Below are 21,164 nucleotides of genomic sequence, written 5' to 3' on the forward strand. Positions count from 1 at the left end.
TGTGTACAGTTCTGGTCGCCCCATTATAGGAACGATGTGAAAGCGTTGGAAAAGGTGCAGAGGAGATTTGTCAGAATGTTGTCTGGTTTGGAGGGAAGGTCTTATGAGGAAAGGCTGAAAGACTTGGATCTGTTCTCATTGGAAAGAAGAAGGCTAAGAGGGGATTTGATAGAGACATACAAAATGATCAGAGGATTAGATAGGGTAGACAGTAAAAGTCTTTTCCCTAGGATGATGGCGTCAGCTTGTACGAGGGAGCATAGCTACAAATTGAGGGGTGATAGATTTAAGACAGATGTCAGAGGCAGGTTCTTTACTCAGTGTGGTAAGGACGTGGAATGCCCTGCCTGCCAATATAGTTAGAGAACCTGCTCCTCGGATGCTGCCTGAACTGCTGTGCTTTTCCAGCACCACTCTAATCTAGAATCTGGTTTCCAGCATCTGCAGTCCTTGTTTTTACCTTGCCAATGTAGTTAACTCAACCATATTAGGGAGATTTAAACAATCCTTGGATAAGCAACATGGATGATGATGGGGTAGCGTAGGGGGATGGGCTTAGATTAGTTCACAGATCAGCGCAACATTGAGGGCCGAAGGACCTGTTCTGCACTGTATTGTTTTATGTTATATGTTACGTTAACTCATCCATCCAGAGAAATGCTAACATTTCCCAAAATATAATATCCAGTTATTTGTTGTTTATTTTTTAAAATTAGGGCTTCTGATCACTACGATTAAACCTCTTTGTATGTAGAAAAATTCAATGATCTCATTCTAAAAGTGCCTGTAATTGTTTAAATGGTGTCTCCCAGTTCTTATTTGGTAGCTTTGTTCAGAATAACATCCTGAGTTACCTTTTACAACTGGGCTACGAGGCTTCCTCTCTGGACCAGAAATTTCAAAGAGTCAGTTCTGGTTTTGTACAGCATTCAGGTCAGCATTGCAATTGTGCTGACTGTGAAATTAGCAGCACTAGATGATCAAACCACTTTGCGTTTTGCATCACAATAGCCTGCTGCCAGTGAGCGACAAATATTGAAAACACCTTCTTTTGGAATGGTCTGGTTTGGCCTCTTTCAGGACTACTGCCTGCCATGGACCAACAGATAGTGCCTGTGAGGAACATACCTTGGCTATTGATACATGAGAATAGTGTTGGGTCCTAGATTGGGTGAAGGACCCTGATCTGATTTAATGATTTCAACAAATTTCTCACTTGATTTACATTTGAAAGCTCATTCAAAACAGTAACTGGTTAGGCCTTCAGGTGTTAATGTTCATTTACAGACTTTCCCCATTTTCCAACATAACCAAGATGGTAACTGTACAACCATGGCCTCCCTCCATATTTCCGATCAGTGATTAAGAATCAGACATTTTTGGCTTTTCACTGTGCATTGCTACCAGTACTTTTGAACATTTCCTGTTTTTTTTGTGCCCAGAAGTAGGTTAAGCATGGTCTGACCAGATCACTATCATTCTAATTTATTCCCAGTCAGTGTTAGATTAGCTAGGGGTGAGCTGGGCGGGGGGGGGGGGGGGGGGGGGGAGGGGGGGGAGGGTAAGGGGGGCTCAAATGAGCCAGGATTTTTGATTTTGTTCACTATTGCAAATCCATAGTTTGGATAATGTGGGCCTGTGATGTTGCCCCACACACATAGCCTGCTGATATCTGATTGATGGCCCTGTGAACTTGTTCTAACACTCAAGAAACTAAGGAAGAAGCAAGAAGGTTTCACGGTGATTTAGACTCAGTTGCGGGTGTGGCAAAGCGAATGGCAGATGCAGTACAACGTGGAAAAATATGAAGTTATACACTTCAGTGTGAAAAACAGAAAGGAACAGTACTGAGGGGTGACCTTACAGAGGTTTATAAAATCATGAGGGGCATAGATAAGGTGAACAGCAAAGGTCTTTCCCCCAGGGTAGGGGAGTCCAAACCTAGACGGCGTAAGTTTAAGGTGTGAGGGGTAAGATTTAAAAAGGGACCTGATGAGTAACTTTTTCACACAGAGGATGGTGCATAAATGAAATGAGCTGCCAGAAGAAGAAATAGATGCAGGTAAGTTACAACATTTAAAAGACATTTGGACAAGTACATGAATAAGAAGGATTCAGAGGGATATGGGCCAAATGTTTGCAAATGGGACTAGTTTAGTTTTATAAACTTGGTCGGCGTGGACGAGTTGGACCAAAGTGTTTGTTTCCATCCTGTATGACTCTATGCTGTATCAGGAAGTGTGGATGTGCAAAGAGATCTAGGTGTTCTTATGCACCAGTCAATGAAAGTAGACAACCAGGTACAACAAAAAATTAGGAAGGCCTCCATTGCAAGAGGATTTAAATTCAGAATTTAGTTTTTTACAAGGCCTTGGTCTGACCACATGCAGCTTTGGTTCTCATGTCTAAGACAGGATACTTGCCAACAAGGAGAAGTAGGAGAAAGTGAGAACTGCAGATGCTGGAGAGTCAGAGTCCAAAGGTGTGGCGCTGGAAAAACACAGCAGGTGAGGCAGCATCTGAGGAGCAGGAGAGTCGACATTTCAGACATAAGCCCTTCATCAGCAATGTAGGGGGGTGAAGGTAGCTGGGAAGATGATAGTTGAGGTGGATGTAATTGTGATAGGTCAGAGTGGAGGGTGGAGTGCCCTTTGGACATAACCACATGGGGCATTCTTCCTCCAGACGTAGGGTGGCTTGGATTTGGCAGAGGAGGCTGCCCAGGACTTGCACGTCCTTGGGGAATATAGTGGGGGTTCACTAGACTGGTACCGGGGATGACAGGACTGTCCCATGAGGAGAAATTGGTTCAAATCGACTTGTATTCATTAGGTGAGAAAGTGAGGACTGCAGATGCTGGAGAGTCAGAGTTGAAAAGTGCGGAGCAGAAAAAGCACAGCAGGTCAGGCAGCATCCGAGGAGCAGGAGAGTCAGTGTTGCAGGCATAGCCCTTCATCAGAAATGATGAGAGGGGATCTGATTTGGCCCCAAAAGGCTTTGAAGGTCAAGTTACTGAACGTATTGAAGAGCTAGGTACATAGGGGCATCAGGAGAAAGCTGGAATAGGGCAGTGAGATAGAAGAGCAACCATGATCATAGTGAATGATGAAGCAGGCTCAAAGGGCTGAATGGCCTCCTCCTATTCCTAGTTTCTATGTACCTCGATACTGAGGAGGCTAGTGAAGAGGATTAAATTGAAGAGAAAAAGTTACTTGTCAACCATTTAGGAGAGAAAAATACTTAAAATGACATTTGAGTAAGGAAGATAGCTCAATGCTTGAGGTGAATACTTGAACCTTATTTTTCTCTTTTGGAGGTTGACTGTCTTCTGGTGGTTATGGTTTGTGGTATTCAGCATTTATTGTTCTTTAAACCTCCATAGAAAGGTTGGGAAACAGAAATGGTGTTATCCTTCTATTACATTGGAACTTTCAACCAAGGTATGTTTCACTTCAAAAGATAACTCCATTAGTTGATTGACAAATGGATGAAAATATTTAATACTTCTGCAGAAAAAAAATCAGATGCCAGCTTTCATTTACATGACAAGGGCAACTGTTAACTGTAACAAAGAAGGTAGGTGCATGATTGTGTATCAGTCTCAGGATTGTGTAGAAAATACTCTGATTCCAGAAGTACTATTTATAAACCAGTTACAGAACTCAATAATAACATGCTAAGAGAGACCTGCACTTGAATAAAATCTACCTGTGATTTTATATATTGTTTCGTTACTGTCCTAATCATGCATTAAAGATGACAGCAACAGTCCAGTTGAAAATATTCTCAGACATTTCCTCAGGAGCAAGGCTGGCTTGCTTCCATTCTGGTTCAGTAGTTTCTGAAATGGTTGATAAGTCCAGAGTGTGACCTGTAGACTTTGTCATGAGGGGCAGGTGGTGCTTGAAAATTTGCATGGCTAGGCTGTTTGGCAGAGTAGTATGTTCTCTCGGGTTCCTCGCCTTCACCTCTGCTTTCCCCTAACAAGGTCTGTCTCTGTTTTTGGTGGCGTTCGGAGTAAACCATCTCCATTTTGGTCAGCCACTGACAATGGAGATATTTGATCTCTTCAAGACACTATGAGGACATCCAAAAAAGTATTTCTGCTGAGCTCCCAGGAATCTCCTGCTATGAATGAATTTAGTAGTCATTTCGGGAATCTGATGTTAGACATCTGTCCCATCCATCGGAGCTGGCAAAGTACTCAGGTAAGTAAGAGGTGTGCGTGTAGAGAGAGAAGCCCATTTTTTTTTCCTCACCGGCAATTTACGTTTGACAGTAGACAAATGCTACTCAATGTTCATTTTGCTTTTTCTTTAATACAGTGAAAGGTGGTGCACATATATGAACAATGCCAAAGGTTTGGACTCAACAAGTGATATGCCACGCATATCATTATTTATTGAAATACTGAAAAATTCCATCAGTGTAAAGAAACTCTTGGCAAGAAGTGACATGACAGTCTGTCATTCCACTTGTTATAGTACACTTAGAGTAGAGTAATGAACCAAGTAACTGCTTACTGAGTTAGGAGCTGAATGGTCTGAAATCCATTGCAGCTGCAGAACATCAGCAATACACAGATAGTACTGACAAGACAGAATGTTTGTTCACACAAAAGAGCACAATAATAACAGTAAAAGCTTAACATTATTTCGTGATCTGTGTCTGTTTATATTTACTATCAGGATTTGCCAGGCAAAACAAGTACTTCAGCTGTTTCTTATAACCCCTTGTGTTGGGCAGTGTGAGAGGAATCCGTTGTTGGCCAGGCAATGTCCTTGAAGTTGCTAGGTAGAACTGTTCTGATTGAATTCTGGGCAATGCACCATATAATACTTTCCAAAATAATTGTAAACAACAAAACAGAGAATTAGCTTCACAATGTTCTGTAAGACATCAGTAATGGGGTTTCCTACAACCTGAAGCAGGCAGCTAAGTACAGAAAGGAGACGCAGCCCACCTATCTGTAATTTGTGGCAGACAAAGCTAGTTCAGTGCTTGTGTCCATTGAAGTAAGTATCACGGTTTTACATTCTGCACTGCAGTGAGACCATGGAATACAGAAAACATAAGCTAACTACAGTCTTTGGTATAGAACATACAGTTTACAAGACAATTTATTTAATGCAAGATTTCAACTTTAAATCTTTCCATTCAGCTAAAAGATGAAGCCATAGTTCACATCATTTGCAGCAGATTTATCCTTTTTTTTACATTTTCAGATTTGTACTATATATATAATATATATTTAAATGAACTGTGTGATTCTTTTTAAGATATATGTTTGTCCCTGAACTGACTGTAGCTGCTGATTTTCGAAAGGCGCTACAGTGAACAAATGCATTTATTTGGCTTTGTTATTCTTGCGTTCTTACACAAAAGGTGAAACAATGGAGAAATAAATTAGTAACATAATTGTCTACACTTTAAACCATGATGTACAATATAAATGGTACTATTCCAATAACAAAGCCAACAGTTCTGAAAAAGAACTAATTGTTTATACAATCTCAATAAGTGATCATGTGGCCAAAGATCTGTCTGTTCAAATTAAAGTCTTAGTGAGATTCCCTTTTTTGATTTTAGTGTCTCACGACATAATTAAGTACTGGTAAAAAAGTTACCGATTAAACATAATTAAGGAAATCATTGCTTTGCAATTCAGGTCATTACAGTTCTTTCCCACAGGAGCTAGTAAATGTAAACACCTTTGTTTGCTGAATTTACAGTATTAATACTTCAATTATATTCTTCCGCGTATTCAGACTCACAGAAATAAGGCAAGACTCACTTAACTGTGACATCACAAATTTAATACTAGTACATTAAGTATTAAGAATTGTGAATGTGAGATGTGTTTTTTTTAATCCAAGATAAGTTATAGTTTTATTCCCCTCTCGTTATTGTTCTGCAGCAGGCTTTGGTCTACTTCAAATAGCATGTATGCTTTGGCGAAAAGAACCTAAATGGGTAGGTAAGGTGGTTGTCAAACTAATTGCTTGACAGATGGTTTCTTGCAACCTTTGCAGGCCTCACACATAGATAGGGTCTGGTAATTTGAACGAGCAAATGGAGAGTGAAGCCAACTACAGGCAAGCCTTTAGATCCCCTATCAGGTACCACATTGATGATCACTGGGGAAATAGCTTTGGGGAAGGAGGAGAATCGAGAAGGTTATGACGGCTCATTACTGTTACCACATTTGCTTTGTATCCCACATGCTTTGAAATTTAAGGGTTTCTTAGTGCACTTGAAGCCCCAACTGTATTGCCATTAGTGCACAACTCCCATGCTTTTTCTTAAATTTCCTAGAATTAGTGGTCAATCTGAACAAATCAGAAACAATGGTGTGATATTAATTTGATATCGAGTTTGACAAAGTGAACTTCACATGGGTAAGCACTTCCTTAAAAGGCTTCACAGAGGTTTCCTTTGGGAGGTGGGGGTTGGGTAACACAGGTGTGATGGGTTCACAGTTGGCAGATTCCATGGCAACACCCTGATACATCACTTGTGTCCTGATGAACAGATCTCATTAGGTTGTCCTCTTTCCATCTAGTGCACTGAAAGGTTTTTGTTGTTTTCTTTTTAAGGAAAAAAAATGACGCTGCTTATTGCAGCTTAGAATTTCTGCTCATCGATGCAAAGGCCCCCAGAATCTAGTTTTAGGCCCGCTTAGCATGCAGCATTTCAATGAGAAGATTGTTGCAGGGTACATCTCCATTCAGGTGCTTGTAGTAGAGGTATTCTTCGGCCTGCATGCTAATAGCCCGGATTTCTGGTAATCGCAGGAGAAGCTGTCCAAACTTATCTGTTTGCTGAGGGTAGTTACACATCGTATAGTCTAGCAGTGCAGCATTAACTTGTTCCTGAACACTTTCAACAAGGTGGTAGTTCTCCAAGTTTTTTACATCTGAAAGAAATAGTTGAACCATGATTAACATCCAATTACAGCAGTCAGGGATGAAGGATTGGGTGGTGGGGGGGTGGGGGGGGGGGGGGGGAGGAGGAGGGTGTTGAAGAAATAATGAGATGCAAAAACAAAACCTAATTTGTAAATTTTCCCTTTAGTCTATTCTAAAAGTACAAACTAAAAGTTCAATGAGAAGTTTTGTTCAACAGATGGCTTTTTAAAAATCTAACATGCATGCGGGACAAATACAATTAATCATGTCAATTAAAAATAAAAATGTTTGCAAATACACAGCATGTCAACCAAGATCCAAACAAAGATGTACTGGATGAAACGCTTAATAATTATGACCTAATTTTGTTAAGGTCTGTCTTTGCTCATTTGAGAGAATTTGTTTCTTTTTCAGTCCTTTTGATACCTTTCTTTCATATTCGTCAAAGAGAGAACAAACAGAACACAGAGAAGTTAAGGAGCATTTCTAAGTTAAAGTGTTTTACATTCAGCACGAGAAACCATTGTGACCGCTACCATATGACCAAGGTCCAGCCCCCTCATTTGCTGCATACATTTCCAAATTGTACATAATACACAGCTCTAATCCCTGATTAATTTACAAACTTGAGGTTGAATTAATATCCAAACCTTTAACTGTAAATCGTAGTTCAAAGCTGACAATGTTCTTGTTTCAGTTTGACATCTCTAAATGATTCTGTAACCTTTGACCTGTGCAAGAACTGCTAATGAACCATCTGGTACACTCCGATAGCTCTTAAAATAATCTGCAGCACCAGCCTTCAGACAGACTCTCTTCTTGACAGATGAGTTGGACGTAAATGAAGTGTATGTCCTTCATAAAAGATACTATATTGGAATACCCTTTGACCTTAAAACATTATTGAAATTTCTTCTTTTATAATGGCACCATGAGTCTTCTCAATCCTCACTGGTTTCTCAGTTCATTTTCATGAGTAACTCCTTTGAGATAACCCTAGCTTCGGGCATTGTCAATCAAGCAATCAATGTAACCTTAAACTCCCAAAATCTTCTCATCTTCCTCATGAGTTGCGATTTCTGAATTTTAAAAAATTTGGCTGTTAAGAAACAGATACATGGACCATACAAAGGGCCTCCCAATGAAGCCTTATCCTGGTTACTTTCTTAGTACAGTACAGCCCATTATTTTTGAAATGAGGAGTCACATAGCAGATAGTTGCACACAGACATTTTTGGAATGCAGTACTGTGACCCCATCGTCCAACTAACCCTTCAAACAGATTATTTCCATCATTCAAATGGTGGAAATGAATTTAAATCAATACCAGGCATTAAACGGTCCGAGGCCTACAACTTGTCTCTTGAATTCCACTGTTCTGGAAGCTTCTCACCTATTCCACTATTTTGCACTGACATAAGATAGAATCTAATCTTAGAGTCAGTTAACTTTATTAATTGATTTCATTAGAATTGGCTCAGCAGCAAGAGCTGACCAACATTTGTACGTGGATTCAGAACATCTGAAAAACATTCATAATACATTTTCTGTTCTAACGAGAAAAGACATATAAAATAATGATGTAATTAAATGACCTGGAGAGGAATTTTCAAAGCAAATCTTGAAATATGAATAATTATTAATCATAGCCAGTGGGAAAGCAGCTTCTCCTAGTTCATTGTGCTGTGATATCTTTCATACCAATTGTTTGCATGAATCTGCCCCTCTACAATCTTCTAGTGCCTATCTATGCATTTTATAATGTGAGTGCAAAGTAGACTATTACTCGCTGAATTTATAGTTCAGTTTAACTGTTAATGCAGTTATTAGTTGATATTAGGCAGTACAGAACTTGGGTATTGTTGAAATGTCTTGCCAAAGCTTTTTGTATTGCACTCATTGGGACAATTTGCAAGAAATTCTATGATGTGAAGGTGCTGGTATTGGGCTGGGGTGGACAAAGTTAAAAATCATATAACACCAGGTTATAGTCCAACAGGTTGATTTGGAAGTACAAGCTTTTGGAGCTCCTTCGTCAGGTAGCTACAATCTTGTACTTCCAAATCAACCTGTTGGACTATAACCTGTTGTTGTGTGATTTTTAACCAAAAAATACGAGAGAGACAGCATTTGAGGAGAGTGGTGAAGGACTGTTTCACATCTGTGAAGACCATACAGGAGTGGCATTGTTGACTCTTAACTCCAGATGACACAAGTTTCAGTTCAAAGGTAGACACTTTATTAGTGAACAGCTGATGAGAGATTCTGGGTGACACCAAAAGGATCCCTTGTAGCCTTCTTGTGGTGGCACCCTTCGCTAAATCTCTGGACATTACGTGCAAGCAGTATATTTTATACCTTGTTCAGGTGTGACTAATACAAAGTTCTTAACATCACATCTGATTGCTATGATGTTGTTAAAACAGGTATTTCTCAATCTTACAAAGACTCATGTTTGCTACCTTCCTGTGACATATATCGAATTGTTCACAGGAGCTTGTTACTGTATTACTCACAATCTTTTGTTAATAGGAAAGGAGATAGATAGATTTAGTATTGTCCTCATTGTTAGTCTTCACATACACTTATTAATAGGTAAGGAAGTGTGTTAGTAGGAACAGGAGGCAGTCAATAAAATTTACAACCACGGCTGACAGTCTTATTCAGGGAAACAAATATCTTTGCTCGGGGCTGGGAGCAAAATACACACGTATGGCTCCAGATGATTTTGGCAGTTTAGAGGTAGCCACCACCTACCGTGATTTTTGGTCTCAGCCTGTCAAATGACAGGTACACAATCAAACATACAGTGAGTCACTCTAATAGGATCTTTAACCCTTGAGTTCCCAATACTCCAAACTCTATGATAAGCCAGTAAACTAGAATTTTTTCGGGGGGTTCTCAAACTTCATCATTGCATAGCAATAACAATATCATAACAATATCATCATGCCATATTGTAAGCCTATTCACCACTAAACCACTTAAGGAAGCCATAGACATTTGTACTGCAGCACCTTACCATGGTGGTCTCAACCTGCCCTCATCGTGTGAAATTGGTATTCACTAAACTTATTAGTTTAGTTCAGTTTTTAAAAAAAAGATCTGAATTCCCAAGTAGATGTGTTGTCATGGGATCGCTGTCAGGCCCAACTCTCTTGTGCATCTTTGTTGGGCCCCCATGGGTGATGTTGATGGTAGTGACCCCAATCTCATATTTGCATATATCCAATACGAAGGCCAAATACGCTCCATCCTGCCCTCAAATTTGCCGTTCCTTGCTGTCCCAGTCGAGAAATTGAACAGTGGGTTCACTATTAATATCTAACACAAGGCTCACTTTACATGTTGGGATTTCTATAGGTCCACAGGTGAAAAAAATTGGCCACATTCTCAACCTCACAAATGTTGCATGAGTCAGAGAGCATCAAAGCCAACCTGCAGGAGGAACAGCTACCCTGAATGAATTCATTCTGGCTGTGTTGAGCGCAAACCCATGATATGGTGATCGCTTTTGGTGCTGAAAAGTGCCCTTCTTCCTTGGATTATATTATTTCAAATGTCTGAGTAACAAGTTAAGCTGTTGGTGAATTTAGCAGTTTCACAATGCTGCTATGCAGGAGCAACACAACGGGTGTTTGTCACTAACTGGATCCAATATTAATCGTGATTGGGCAACATTTGCTAAATAAAGAACTATTTAAGAATTATACTGAGATTAAGCAAATCAGGATTGTCAGTCGATCCTGCAAAGTGGTGTGTGTAGTGGAAGAAACACATAATGGCCAGGTCGTCATTGGAGCAACACAAACTAGAATTGCTCATTAGGACCCTGTGCAAACTGAAATGAGGTGGACTCCATGGGAGTTACTGGCCAGGAAATTGATGATTCTGATGGGCAATTTACTTTTGGAGGGTCTGGAAACCCCTTACTGTTGGAGAACCTGAGGGATCTGCTTCTGCTAAATTAATAGTTAATGAGTTAAAAACCCCATCTAACTTTTGGGTAACTATTAAGGTGATGCTAAACTAGCTATGCCACATTATCTCCCCATCCCCCAACTACATCTCCTCTGACCACTCACTGGACATCAGACAACCATTGAACCCTTCCCCTGAAATAATCTCCCCACAACCCAAAATGACTCAACCACACTGGAAGACCCCCAACTCCTCACTGCCAGGATGAAAATTCTTTGGCCCTGACAATCCAAATGCCCATGAGCCTGACAACCCTACCCAATCACCCTTATTGCCCAATTGCCTGGACATCCCTTCTACTTGCAACTTCCCTCCCTCTTTGACCCCACATCCACCTTGCTGGCCTAACCCATCACCGTCTGGCTATAACACCACACCCTTGCCAGTCCTTAATACTCTCTCACTCCTGCCTGACCCAACGCCTCACCTTATCTGCCACCCTCTTCACTGTCTAGACCTACCATCCATCCTTTCCAGTCACACCCCCCACGTGCTATCTCCAACATTCCCCCAGTGGCTGACCTACTTTAAGCACACCATTGCTCACCTGACACCCTACTTAGCTGACACCCTACAAGCCTGGTGCACTATTCACCAGCATCCTTACAGGCAGACTACCAACCTTGCACCGTATTCCTTTGCCATCCTAGCACCTCAACTAACTGCCAGGCGAACCCCACACTTACCTTACATGTTTACTCTTCCCCAGTTGTACTGCTGAATATTTACACGGCACATTGGCCTAAATGGGGCATGGTATGAATTGGTGAAGAATCCAGTTTGGAGTTCCCAGCTAGAAATGCAGAGTTCAGTGTTAATATAAAAATAAATGAGCAGAGTGTCAATACCGACTGTGATGACAAACCCTTGGAATATTTGGGCCATTACTACACAGGGTCATATTTTTTGCAGATAGAAATATCAACAACATATGCACACATTTATGCCTGTTTCAATTCAATGGATAGCCATTCTTTGGTTCATTTCTCAGGACAATGTCTTGGCCAATCAGATTCAAGCTGTTTAGTTTAAAATGTAAACAAAACTTGGCATTTCACTGTCAATCATCATTAACCAGTGCATTCTCCATGCACCCCCTCTTCCAATCTGCCTCGACTTGCTAACAAATCAGTGATCTCTACTCATACAGTATAAGCAGTTTTCCCTTTACTTCAGTATTTCTTGTGAATTGTCCTAATGAATGTAAGACAAAACTTTTTGACTAATTATGTCTATTGGATGTTGAGTCCTGGTTTTATTGGGAGCTAGTTAATCTATTTACTGTGCAATCTGGGAAAATTTGTGCACACGACAGCACAAAACCACATAACATAGTTTGTGTATTTGGCAGATTCTTTTGAGTATTGATTCTTTCAAACCACAAAGTAACATTTGCAGAAATCATTTTCTCACAAGGAATCATGAGACTATCAAATGTATCTCAGAGCAGGCCACCCATGTTAATGTTATGATCCGATTTGGAACCTGTAACTCTTATTTTTAAAAGCAGATAAAAGGTGTGATCCCAGGTACTTTCTAAGAGAATAGAGCCATGCAATTCCACTGTTTTGAACAAACAATGCTAAGTTGAAATAGTATTGAAATCTACAATACAGATAATTTATATTAGCCAGTATTGACATGTGTTATTTGTGGGTAATACATGAAGCAACGCATGGCACACATTAAATAACAAATGTGATCAAGACAGATCCCATGGATTTCTCAGTAACCAGCTCCCCTCCATTTGGGGTGTTACTGATATGGTGGGCCATTGACAATCTCATTAAACTTCAGGGGACTGCACTTTTTCCTTTGCTGATCCAGCCTTGAACTCTATTTCAAGGGATGCTCTGTCATAGATTGCCTCAATAACTGCTTCGATTCTAGTCAATCACCCTCCTGTACTGGGTATGCTCCTCTGGACTCTGAAAATCACACTCCAGTACCTACTCACAGCCACAATTCTAGCTTTTAGCTGACAGCTAGTTTCAAGATGGACCTTTCCTACAATTCTCCGAGAAATCTAATCATGCTAGACTGCACCAAATAGACACCTCTTGTGGCTTTCAGCCCCACTCTCAGCTTTACTGCCGATGTATTAGGCACACCGTTTCTTGCGAGTCACCACAACTTCCAAGATTTTTCTGACTGCCTAGTAACTCTGAGCATGTGGCCTTAGTTCTAACAGTGCTGAGGTATCCATCCACTCTTGCTGTGGTCAGTGCAGTACCAGACAATTCCACTCCCTTTCCTACAATACAGGTAAAAATCAGCACTTCTAATGTGGAATCTACTCTCAGTCACATGTGAACTTTTGGTCTCTAAACTTTTGAACGGCCTTCTGTGACCTCCCCAAATTGTCCTAGTGACCTATTGAAAACCTTGTTGATGTTGGTGCTGGATTCTTGCTCTGGTGCCTTATACAACTGTAAGCCATTCTCAGACACTATTTAATTAGATTAGATTCTCTACAGTGTGGAAACAGGCCCAACAAGTCCATACCACCCCTCCGAAGAGGCACCCAACCAAACCCATTCCCCTACCCTATATTTACCCCTGACTAATGCAACTAACACTGTGGGCAATTCAGCATGGCCAATTCACCTGACCTGCACATCTTTGGATTGTGGGAGGAAACCGGAGCACCCGGAGGAAACCCACGCAGACACGGGGAGAATGTGCAAACTCCACACAGACAGGTGGGAGTCAAACCCGAATTGTAGCCTTTCTTCATTTGTTGGATCGTGAATTTCGGTTGAATGCAAGAACCTTTGGCCAAAAGAAAGCTTTTGCATCCTTCTGGTCTTTTTTTCTGCTGATAGCTCATGTATGGCCCATGAACTGTTGCTCTCCCACTCTTTGGGACACTTAATTTTGTTGGTCTATTCTTGTTGAGGGAAAATTCCCATTCATATCTATCTAATTTCCTAAGCTTCCTTGTTCATTATTATCAGGCCAAATGTTAAAATTCATTCTTGTGAGGGGACATCATTAGTGAATTTTTCTACTTGTTTTCTTTGACCTTATATTCATTGCCCAAAATAAGTATTTTACTTCTTTCAATTTTCTCAGTGCCTGTAATTATTTGAGAAACTTCTGTCTTCATTTCATCAATGAGCCTTGCTTTATTACTTCATCTCTGAAGGCCTCCACTTATCCTCATCACTTTCTTTAATGAAACTTGATGTATCTAAAGGAGTTCTGAGGTGAGGCAGAATAAAATTTGGCACATATTCTAGTATTGGTCATTGGTCAGTAATGAGATACTCTTCTGTTGACTTGCAATCTGATGCTTCACATGTTCATCAGAAGACCAGACTTAGAATCAGAACTACCGTATTGGTAATTCCTTCACACATGTCAGACTATGATCAATTATCACTCTAAAATGATTCAGTTTTTCATCTTAACCAATAGTGATCTTTATTTTCTTGATTTAGTCAGTCACTTTCATTATTTTGTAAGGGTAGACTTCTTCTTGAATTGATAAAAGTCACTTTGTGCAGGGTGGGGCACCTGAGATATGATTCCACAGCTTTGGATTTCATGTAACTCTACAACCTGCAGCCTTGCTATTAAGTAGGACCCTCTCACATTAATGATACCCTGTTCCTATATGCATTATCTTTTATTTAAAACTGCATTAAGAATCTTCTGCCATATTTCAGCCCATCTACATAATTGATCAGCTTTAGATAGACTGGGACCAATTTACTTTCTACTCATTATCTGTCCACAGAGTTTCACCTCATCAGCAATTTTAATAGTACCACTCTTCTATAATATTTATAAATATTATAAACAGCAGAGGTCCTAGAACACATCTCAGGAACTCAGTGCACCATTTACCATTTTGCATCACCTCTCCATCTATTGTAAAAATGAGTTCTTAATCCATTTGGTCAACGTTATCATCTAACCTGCAAGACCTAGTCTTCTTTACCAATCCCATGAAAACATTTTGTTGATTGTCATTTGAAAATCTATTCACTATCATGGGGCTTTGCAAATTTGGCACCAGCACTCAAAGGGTTTCAAGCTGAAATTTTGGCAGGGTTGTGGGGTGGAGGGTGATTTCTGAACTCCCAGTCACCAACCCCTGCCTGTGAGTTGCATCCACATTTTACCAGCTGTGATTCTGCTCTCTCAGTTCCCCTTTCCCATTTGTTCTCACTGAGGGGTCACGGCAATAATCATGACACAGTGGGGAAGGAAGATTTGGCAAGCACCACACCACCATCTCAAAGGATTATCAGTTTGTCAGGCATGAATTTGACTACCACACTATTTGTCAATTATGATATCGGTGATCTTTTCACATTCTTTTATAGCATTCTGTAGAATATAATTAATCAGTTGTATTCCCCACTACAAACTCTAGAGGTAACAGACTTACAACTATAGGCCCTGGGCCTTAATGTCTTTCCACAAAATATCTCAAATTTGTCTTGCTTAAATATACTTAGCCTTTAGTATGAATCCTGATTAAAGTTTTGTTACATATTTCACAAATTTTTCTCACCTCTTCAGTCGGTCTTGTTACTTCTACTTGTTTCTTCTTTGTTTTAAAAAAAAAGTTTTCATTCTGTTCTCCCGAAGTATAAACATCAATATAAATTTTCCTGTTTTTTTTTTAGGTATGGTTCCCCAGTTAATTTTCCACAAGGACTTCTCTCATGGCTTCAAATCTGCTTTTAAACTTTCCGAGCGTTACATTTTTGTTTTTGGCCATAGTTTTGAAGGCCAATGATCGCTAGATTGATCAACTTAATTGTAACAGCATCATAGTGAAGACCAGTTTTTAAAAAAAATCTTGCTCATGTCCATCCACTTAAAGACAACTGGATAGCAATTAGAAACTATTTGTCAGAGTCAGATGTACAGCACAGAAACAGACCCTTTGGTCCAACTTGTCCATGCTGACGAAATATCCTAAACCAATCTAGTCCCATTTTTCAGCATTTGGCCCATATCCCTCTTAACCCTTCCTATTCATATACCTATCCAGATGCCTTTTAGATGCTGTAATTGTATCAGCCTCCACCACCTCTGGCAGTTCATTCTATATGCACACCATCCTCTGTGTGAAAATGTTGCCCCTTAGGTCCCTTTTAAATCTTGCCCCTCTCACCTTAAACTTGTGCCCTCTAATTTTAGACTCTCCTAATTTGGGAAAAAAAAACTTTGGCTATTCACCATATCCATGCCCCTCACGATTTTATGAACTTCTCTAATGTCACTACTCAGCCTCCTCTTTATGCTCGGTCAGCTGTAGTCATTGCACCATGTTCCGATTTGGTGGGGTCTCTAAACTCAGCCTAGTTTAGAAGATTGAATCTTTCTTATCTGTGTGGTTTACTGTTAAAAACTGCAAGAAAGCTATGCAGTGGGACACTTGGTGAAAAATCAAACATTCTAATATTTTGCTTAGTTACATTTCAAATGGAAATTGGTTCTTGCCTGCTACATTTCTATATTTGGTCAGTCTTCATTTCTTAATTCTACTGTGACAAACCAAATTTGCTCCTGCACTCAAACACCTCAGTCTGTATGATGATAAAGTGCTTCAGATATAGAAATCAAATAACTTCAGACTGAATGGTTCATGCTTTTTCTTTCAAATTTTGGAGTTAATTATATTTAATATGGAGCTTCTCTCATTTATTTCACTGAAGTTGCCTGGGTTATACAACCTGGCATGTTAGATTTTACACTGATCCAGAAATTTACTGGCTTCTGGAGATTGATGCAAATTTGGGAAGTACATAACTAAGATAATATTGTGGATAACATTCTCTTGTTAAACAGAAAGTGTAATTTTAAAACAATTTTGTTCAGAAATTAAGCTACATATTGCTTAAAAATGTTAATAATGAAGTGCTGCACACGAGTATATCTGTTTTGGTCCCTGTAATACAAATTTGGAAAATGTACATATCCTCTTGAGCAGCCAACAGTTTTCTCTGATGCACCGCAATGAGCAGCAAAGCATCAGCACCACTACTCTATAGCATCATATTTTTCAGAGTCTCAACTCTGTGTCACTAGGTAAAGCTTTCAACTTCAGTGGAAGGGTAAATTGGTAGGAGCACTCATTACATAACCTATACAGCTTCCTTTCAAAACAAATAGCAGGGTCAAAGCAATCGCACAACATAATGGGCACAGCATACACCAAGTTGCTATTCTGCTCCTTCACATTTTACACCATTTGTAAAACTGAAAGCTCAGCCCATTGTTTTTCAGCTCTGAACGTGCTTGGAGGTATTATAACTGCGAGAGTTTGTGCCTTTTCCAATACCTTTTTTCATGGTCACACAGAGCTTCAGTCAATCTACAGGACCAAGCCTATCTAGAACCAATAGATCTATGCATATTTCCTGCACAGGTTTACAATACTGTATACTGGATTAGTGGTGCTGGAAGAGCACAGCAGTTCAGGCAGCATCCAACGAGCAGCAAAAGCCCTTTACCTTTACAATACTGTATACAAGTCTAGCAATTTATTTGGGTACATATTAATCAACCATTAAAGAATACAGAAACTGACCATCAAATTTTCCAGTCACCTCAGTGGATTAGAAAAAAAAGTATAACAGACAAACAACTATACAATAACTGTTCACTACATTGTGGAAAAAACAGGCAAACTACATTTCACCAATAAAAACTCTGACAAGTGTTTAAAATCAAAGGCAATTCTCAGTACATTGTTAGAAGCAATGGGCAAAATTGTCTCATCTCATTCTCTGTCAGAAGGACAGGACAATTTTTAGTTTGGGAAACTGACTGATTTGTGCACCTAGCCAATACTCTTTCCCAGAGTAAGTGCTTATTGTCTGAAAATGCAGCCATTCTGTCAAGGGAAAGGTTTCTAATTAAAAGGGATTCAACATTGAGCTGGAAGGGTTTATTTCCAGAGCATGGCTAGAAGCCACTGCTTGTGTCTGTTGTCTGGAAGCTCTGGACCTGCAGTGAGGTCAGCTCTTCCAGGAACTGAAGGAAGAGAATAACCTATCCCATCGAGCAGGTGTGGCTAGAAGTAACTGAAGAAGTTCAGTTTGGTCCCTTCAAACTGAAACCATACATCAAGAGCATCCAGAATGCCGGGAAGCAGGAAAGCAAATCGGCATTATATTTTCAGGTGCCACTTTTCCAGCGTTGTCCTGCACATCACTCCGCAGATTAATACACCTTCAGCTTCACTCACTCATTCCTCTTTCTCCAGTCACCTTACATTGCCACTTGAGTAGCCAACCCTCTCTCTTGCCTTCAGCTGATTATCTCTCTTGGCCACGCCTTACAGTCAAATGTTGGGAGTGGCACACTGGTTAGCACTGCTGCCTCACATTGCCAGGGACTTGCGTTCAATTCCAGCTTTGGGTCACAGTGTGGAGTTCATATGTTCTCCTGTTCCCATCAGGTGCATTGGTTTTTCTCTCTCAGTCCAAAAATGTGCAGGTTAGGTTGATTAGCCATGCTAAATTGCCCTGTAGTGTCCAGGGATGTACAGGTTAGGGGGATTAGTCATGGTAAATGTGGAGGAATGGGGATAGAGCAGGGGTGGCAGTGGGTCTGGGTGGGATGACCTTTGGAGGGGCAGTGCATTTCTGGCCCAATGGCCTCTTTCTTCACTTTAGGGATTCTATGAAGTCCTTTCCACCTCTCCTCACAGGCCATTATAAATACCTACACCCACCTGCTTTCTCTACTCTTAGGAGAATAAAGTAGTTCAAATCAGTGACAGGCACAGACCAGGGTGGGAGTTGGCGGGAAATGAACATTTCTACAGTGACAGGTACCTTGTTGGCCATTGGCCTTGCACTTGCTCCACTAGGAAAGAGATCTTGTTGGAGGAGGTTGTAGATGTCTGCGGTCACTTGCTGTGACAGTTTGAGACTCCTGTGGGACTGTTGAGAGAGCGGGGTCCCTAGTCTCTAGACCCTATGGAGGAGCATGTTGCTGGTGCTGATGTGACTGCCACCCTGTGCCACAGTGAAGGCTGAGTGCATGGATATACACCTTAAGGTAGGTAAACTGTTAAGATTGGTAAGGAGCCTTTAAGAATTTAACAGTCACTTTCTCAGAGAGGCAGTGCCCTAAACAGCTGTGTCTCAATGGCCGTGGCTAGCAGAAACATTCCCAGCTTGTCCGTTTCACTGGAAAAGCTCCTCACCCTGTTCCTAGGCTATGATGATCCGGGCGATTTGATGTCAGGTTGAGTAACAGCTTCTCTGTCTGGTGTCTTTAGAATTCAAGGTTCAAACAGATCTTTAATTTTCTTTGTAACAACTCCAACTACTTCTCAATAACAAACGCACGTAGGTTCCCATCTCACCTTCATTCCTACACCAAGAAATGCTGGAAGAGGGTGGGATGACATTGGGATCCTGAGCTCATGTCAGTTTCCAAAACCTTCCTGCCCTGCATGCATTGGCTTGGAAAGTAACACCCACACAGTCACTGCTGGTACATTCCAAAGATTGATTTATTATTGAGTTCCTGTTCCCTCTTATACTCTAAGCTAATAGAAAACCAAAGAACACGAGAATCCCTAAAAGGACCAATTCTCGAAGGTGGTGCTGCCCAACTGCTTGTCTAAACTGGATCTCAGAACAACATTGTTTATCCTGTAGCAATGTTGATCATTTTGAATTCTTTGCACATCATGCATATCTTATAATTGTTTAATAATGATGGAACATTGAACCATTATATGCACTGAAGGACCCTATTCACTTATATTTTTGTATAATTTATCTTTCCAACCTTGAAGAGAACCCTCCACAGACTTTCTTTGACCTTAGAATCCATTTCAGCAGATAGACCAATTAACTTTCAGTAATATTCTTTATCAACTTGATAGATTAAATGCTGGGTGCACGCTTCCCCTGCTAGAGGGGTCTCGACTGGATGGGTTGAAGGAGGTGGAGGGGTGCTCACAGCATCAAATTAAGGGGTTGAACATTTAGGATCCCTTAAATGAGAAGATACTTCTTCATCTTTGGAATTCTCTACAGGGAAGTGGGAATAATCCAAAATTGAGTATACTTAAGTCTGAGATTCATTCATCTCATGCTACAGAGAATTATAGGATGAGAAATCAGTAATGGAGATTTCTTCTGAAACCCAATTGGCATCATTCTTGAGGCAGGTGTCTTGTCAATATGATATAACACAATGGATAACATCTTTATAAAAATAATATCTTTCATAATACTGCATGAAATTATATTGTTTACAAAACTATTGGTCTGTCACTCAATATCTTCAATTGATTCGACAGAATTGCCATCAGGGTAAATGGAGATGCAGCAATGTGTGGGACCTCATTGTGACTTCCCGTGCTTAAGTTCCAGAACACGAGCACTGTGCTACCTTATCTTTTATAATATTTGTCAGATAAAACAGTTCTTTAAAATTTATATAATTCACAAAGTGAATACCTTTCAACCTAGGACAAGCTTTCCTGCTAAATGGAGCACTGAAGTTTAGATTTGAGGTTGATCAAAAGGTTGACATGTCCCTGTGAAGGATGCCCTGAATATTTGTACTAGGTTATGACTTCTGTGTCCTTGTTTGATGAACAGATGCTTGAATGGCACCAGCTGATGTCAAAACCCACGCAACTGTGGTCACTGAAAATGACAATAACAATCCTTTCCTTTCTCTTTAATACATACTTTTCAGAGGAAGAAATGAAATGTTAGAGGAAAACAAAATCAAGATGATCATCTAGAATAAAGCGACATTGTAAAGACTGGTCCTAATCACAGTAACAATTTTACCTGGCTATGACAGTTTCTAAGAATGAAGGAGTCTAAAAACTAAACCCAAAGAACATATACACAAAATGTTAATGATTTAGTTTCAATAAATATTTCAATCCAAGCTCAATTAAATAGTCTAATATTCTTAGTTATTTGAATATAGAAAGACCTGCATAAATCTCAATAGAGATAGCTTCCAAAAAGAACGAACCATTTCTTCATGATACATTCCAGCTGAAACTCTACATTAGATATTCAAATAGCTCAACTTCACTTGAGGTTGTCCACTGACACAAAAGTTACAAGTCAGAGACTGATCTAAAATGCTAGTTTGTTTGTAAACACTGACAGGTATGATCTTTACAATTCATCTATGACTTCAAGAATCTTTCTTACTCCAGTGGGTTTAGTTCACTCGCTCCTCATTATTCACTGATTGACTGCCCTTGGCTCCATGTACTTGCAAGGTCAACTGCAGACCCCATCTCTTTTTGTCCTCATT

At 40.1% G+C, this 21,164-nt stretch overlaps 1 protein-coding gene across 4 annotated transcripts in view; it reads right to left on the reverse strand.

The window, feature by feature from the left end:
• Positions 1–4,361: 4,361 nt before the first annotated feature.
• The window catches only part of nr5a2 (nuclear receptor subfamily 5, group A, member 2), a 261,371-nt gene continuing 244,568 nt past the window's right edge, over positions 4,362–21,164 (reverse strand). For all 4 annotated transcript variants that reach the window (XM_072573849.1, XM_072573847.1, XM_072573845.1 and 1 more), the window contains one exon: positions 4,362–6,916. In XM_072573849.1, coding sequence (XP_072429950.1) covers positions 6,669–6,916 — 248 coding nt within the window. In that variant the 3' untranslated portion in view covers positions 4,362–6,668. The remainder of the gene's footprint in view (positions 6,917–21,164) is intronic.

This window comes from Chiloscyllium punctatum, chromosome 7 (genome assembly GCF_047496795.1).
Source record: "Chiloscyllium punctatum isolate Juve2018m chromosome 7, sChiPun1.3, whole genome shotgun sequence".
In the NCBI taxonomy this organism is placed as follows: Eukaryota; Metazoa; Chordata; class Chondrichthyes; order Orectolobiformes; family Hemiscylliidae; genus Chiloscyllium; species Chiloscyllium punctatum.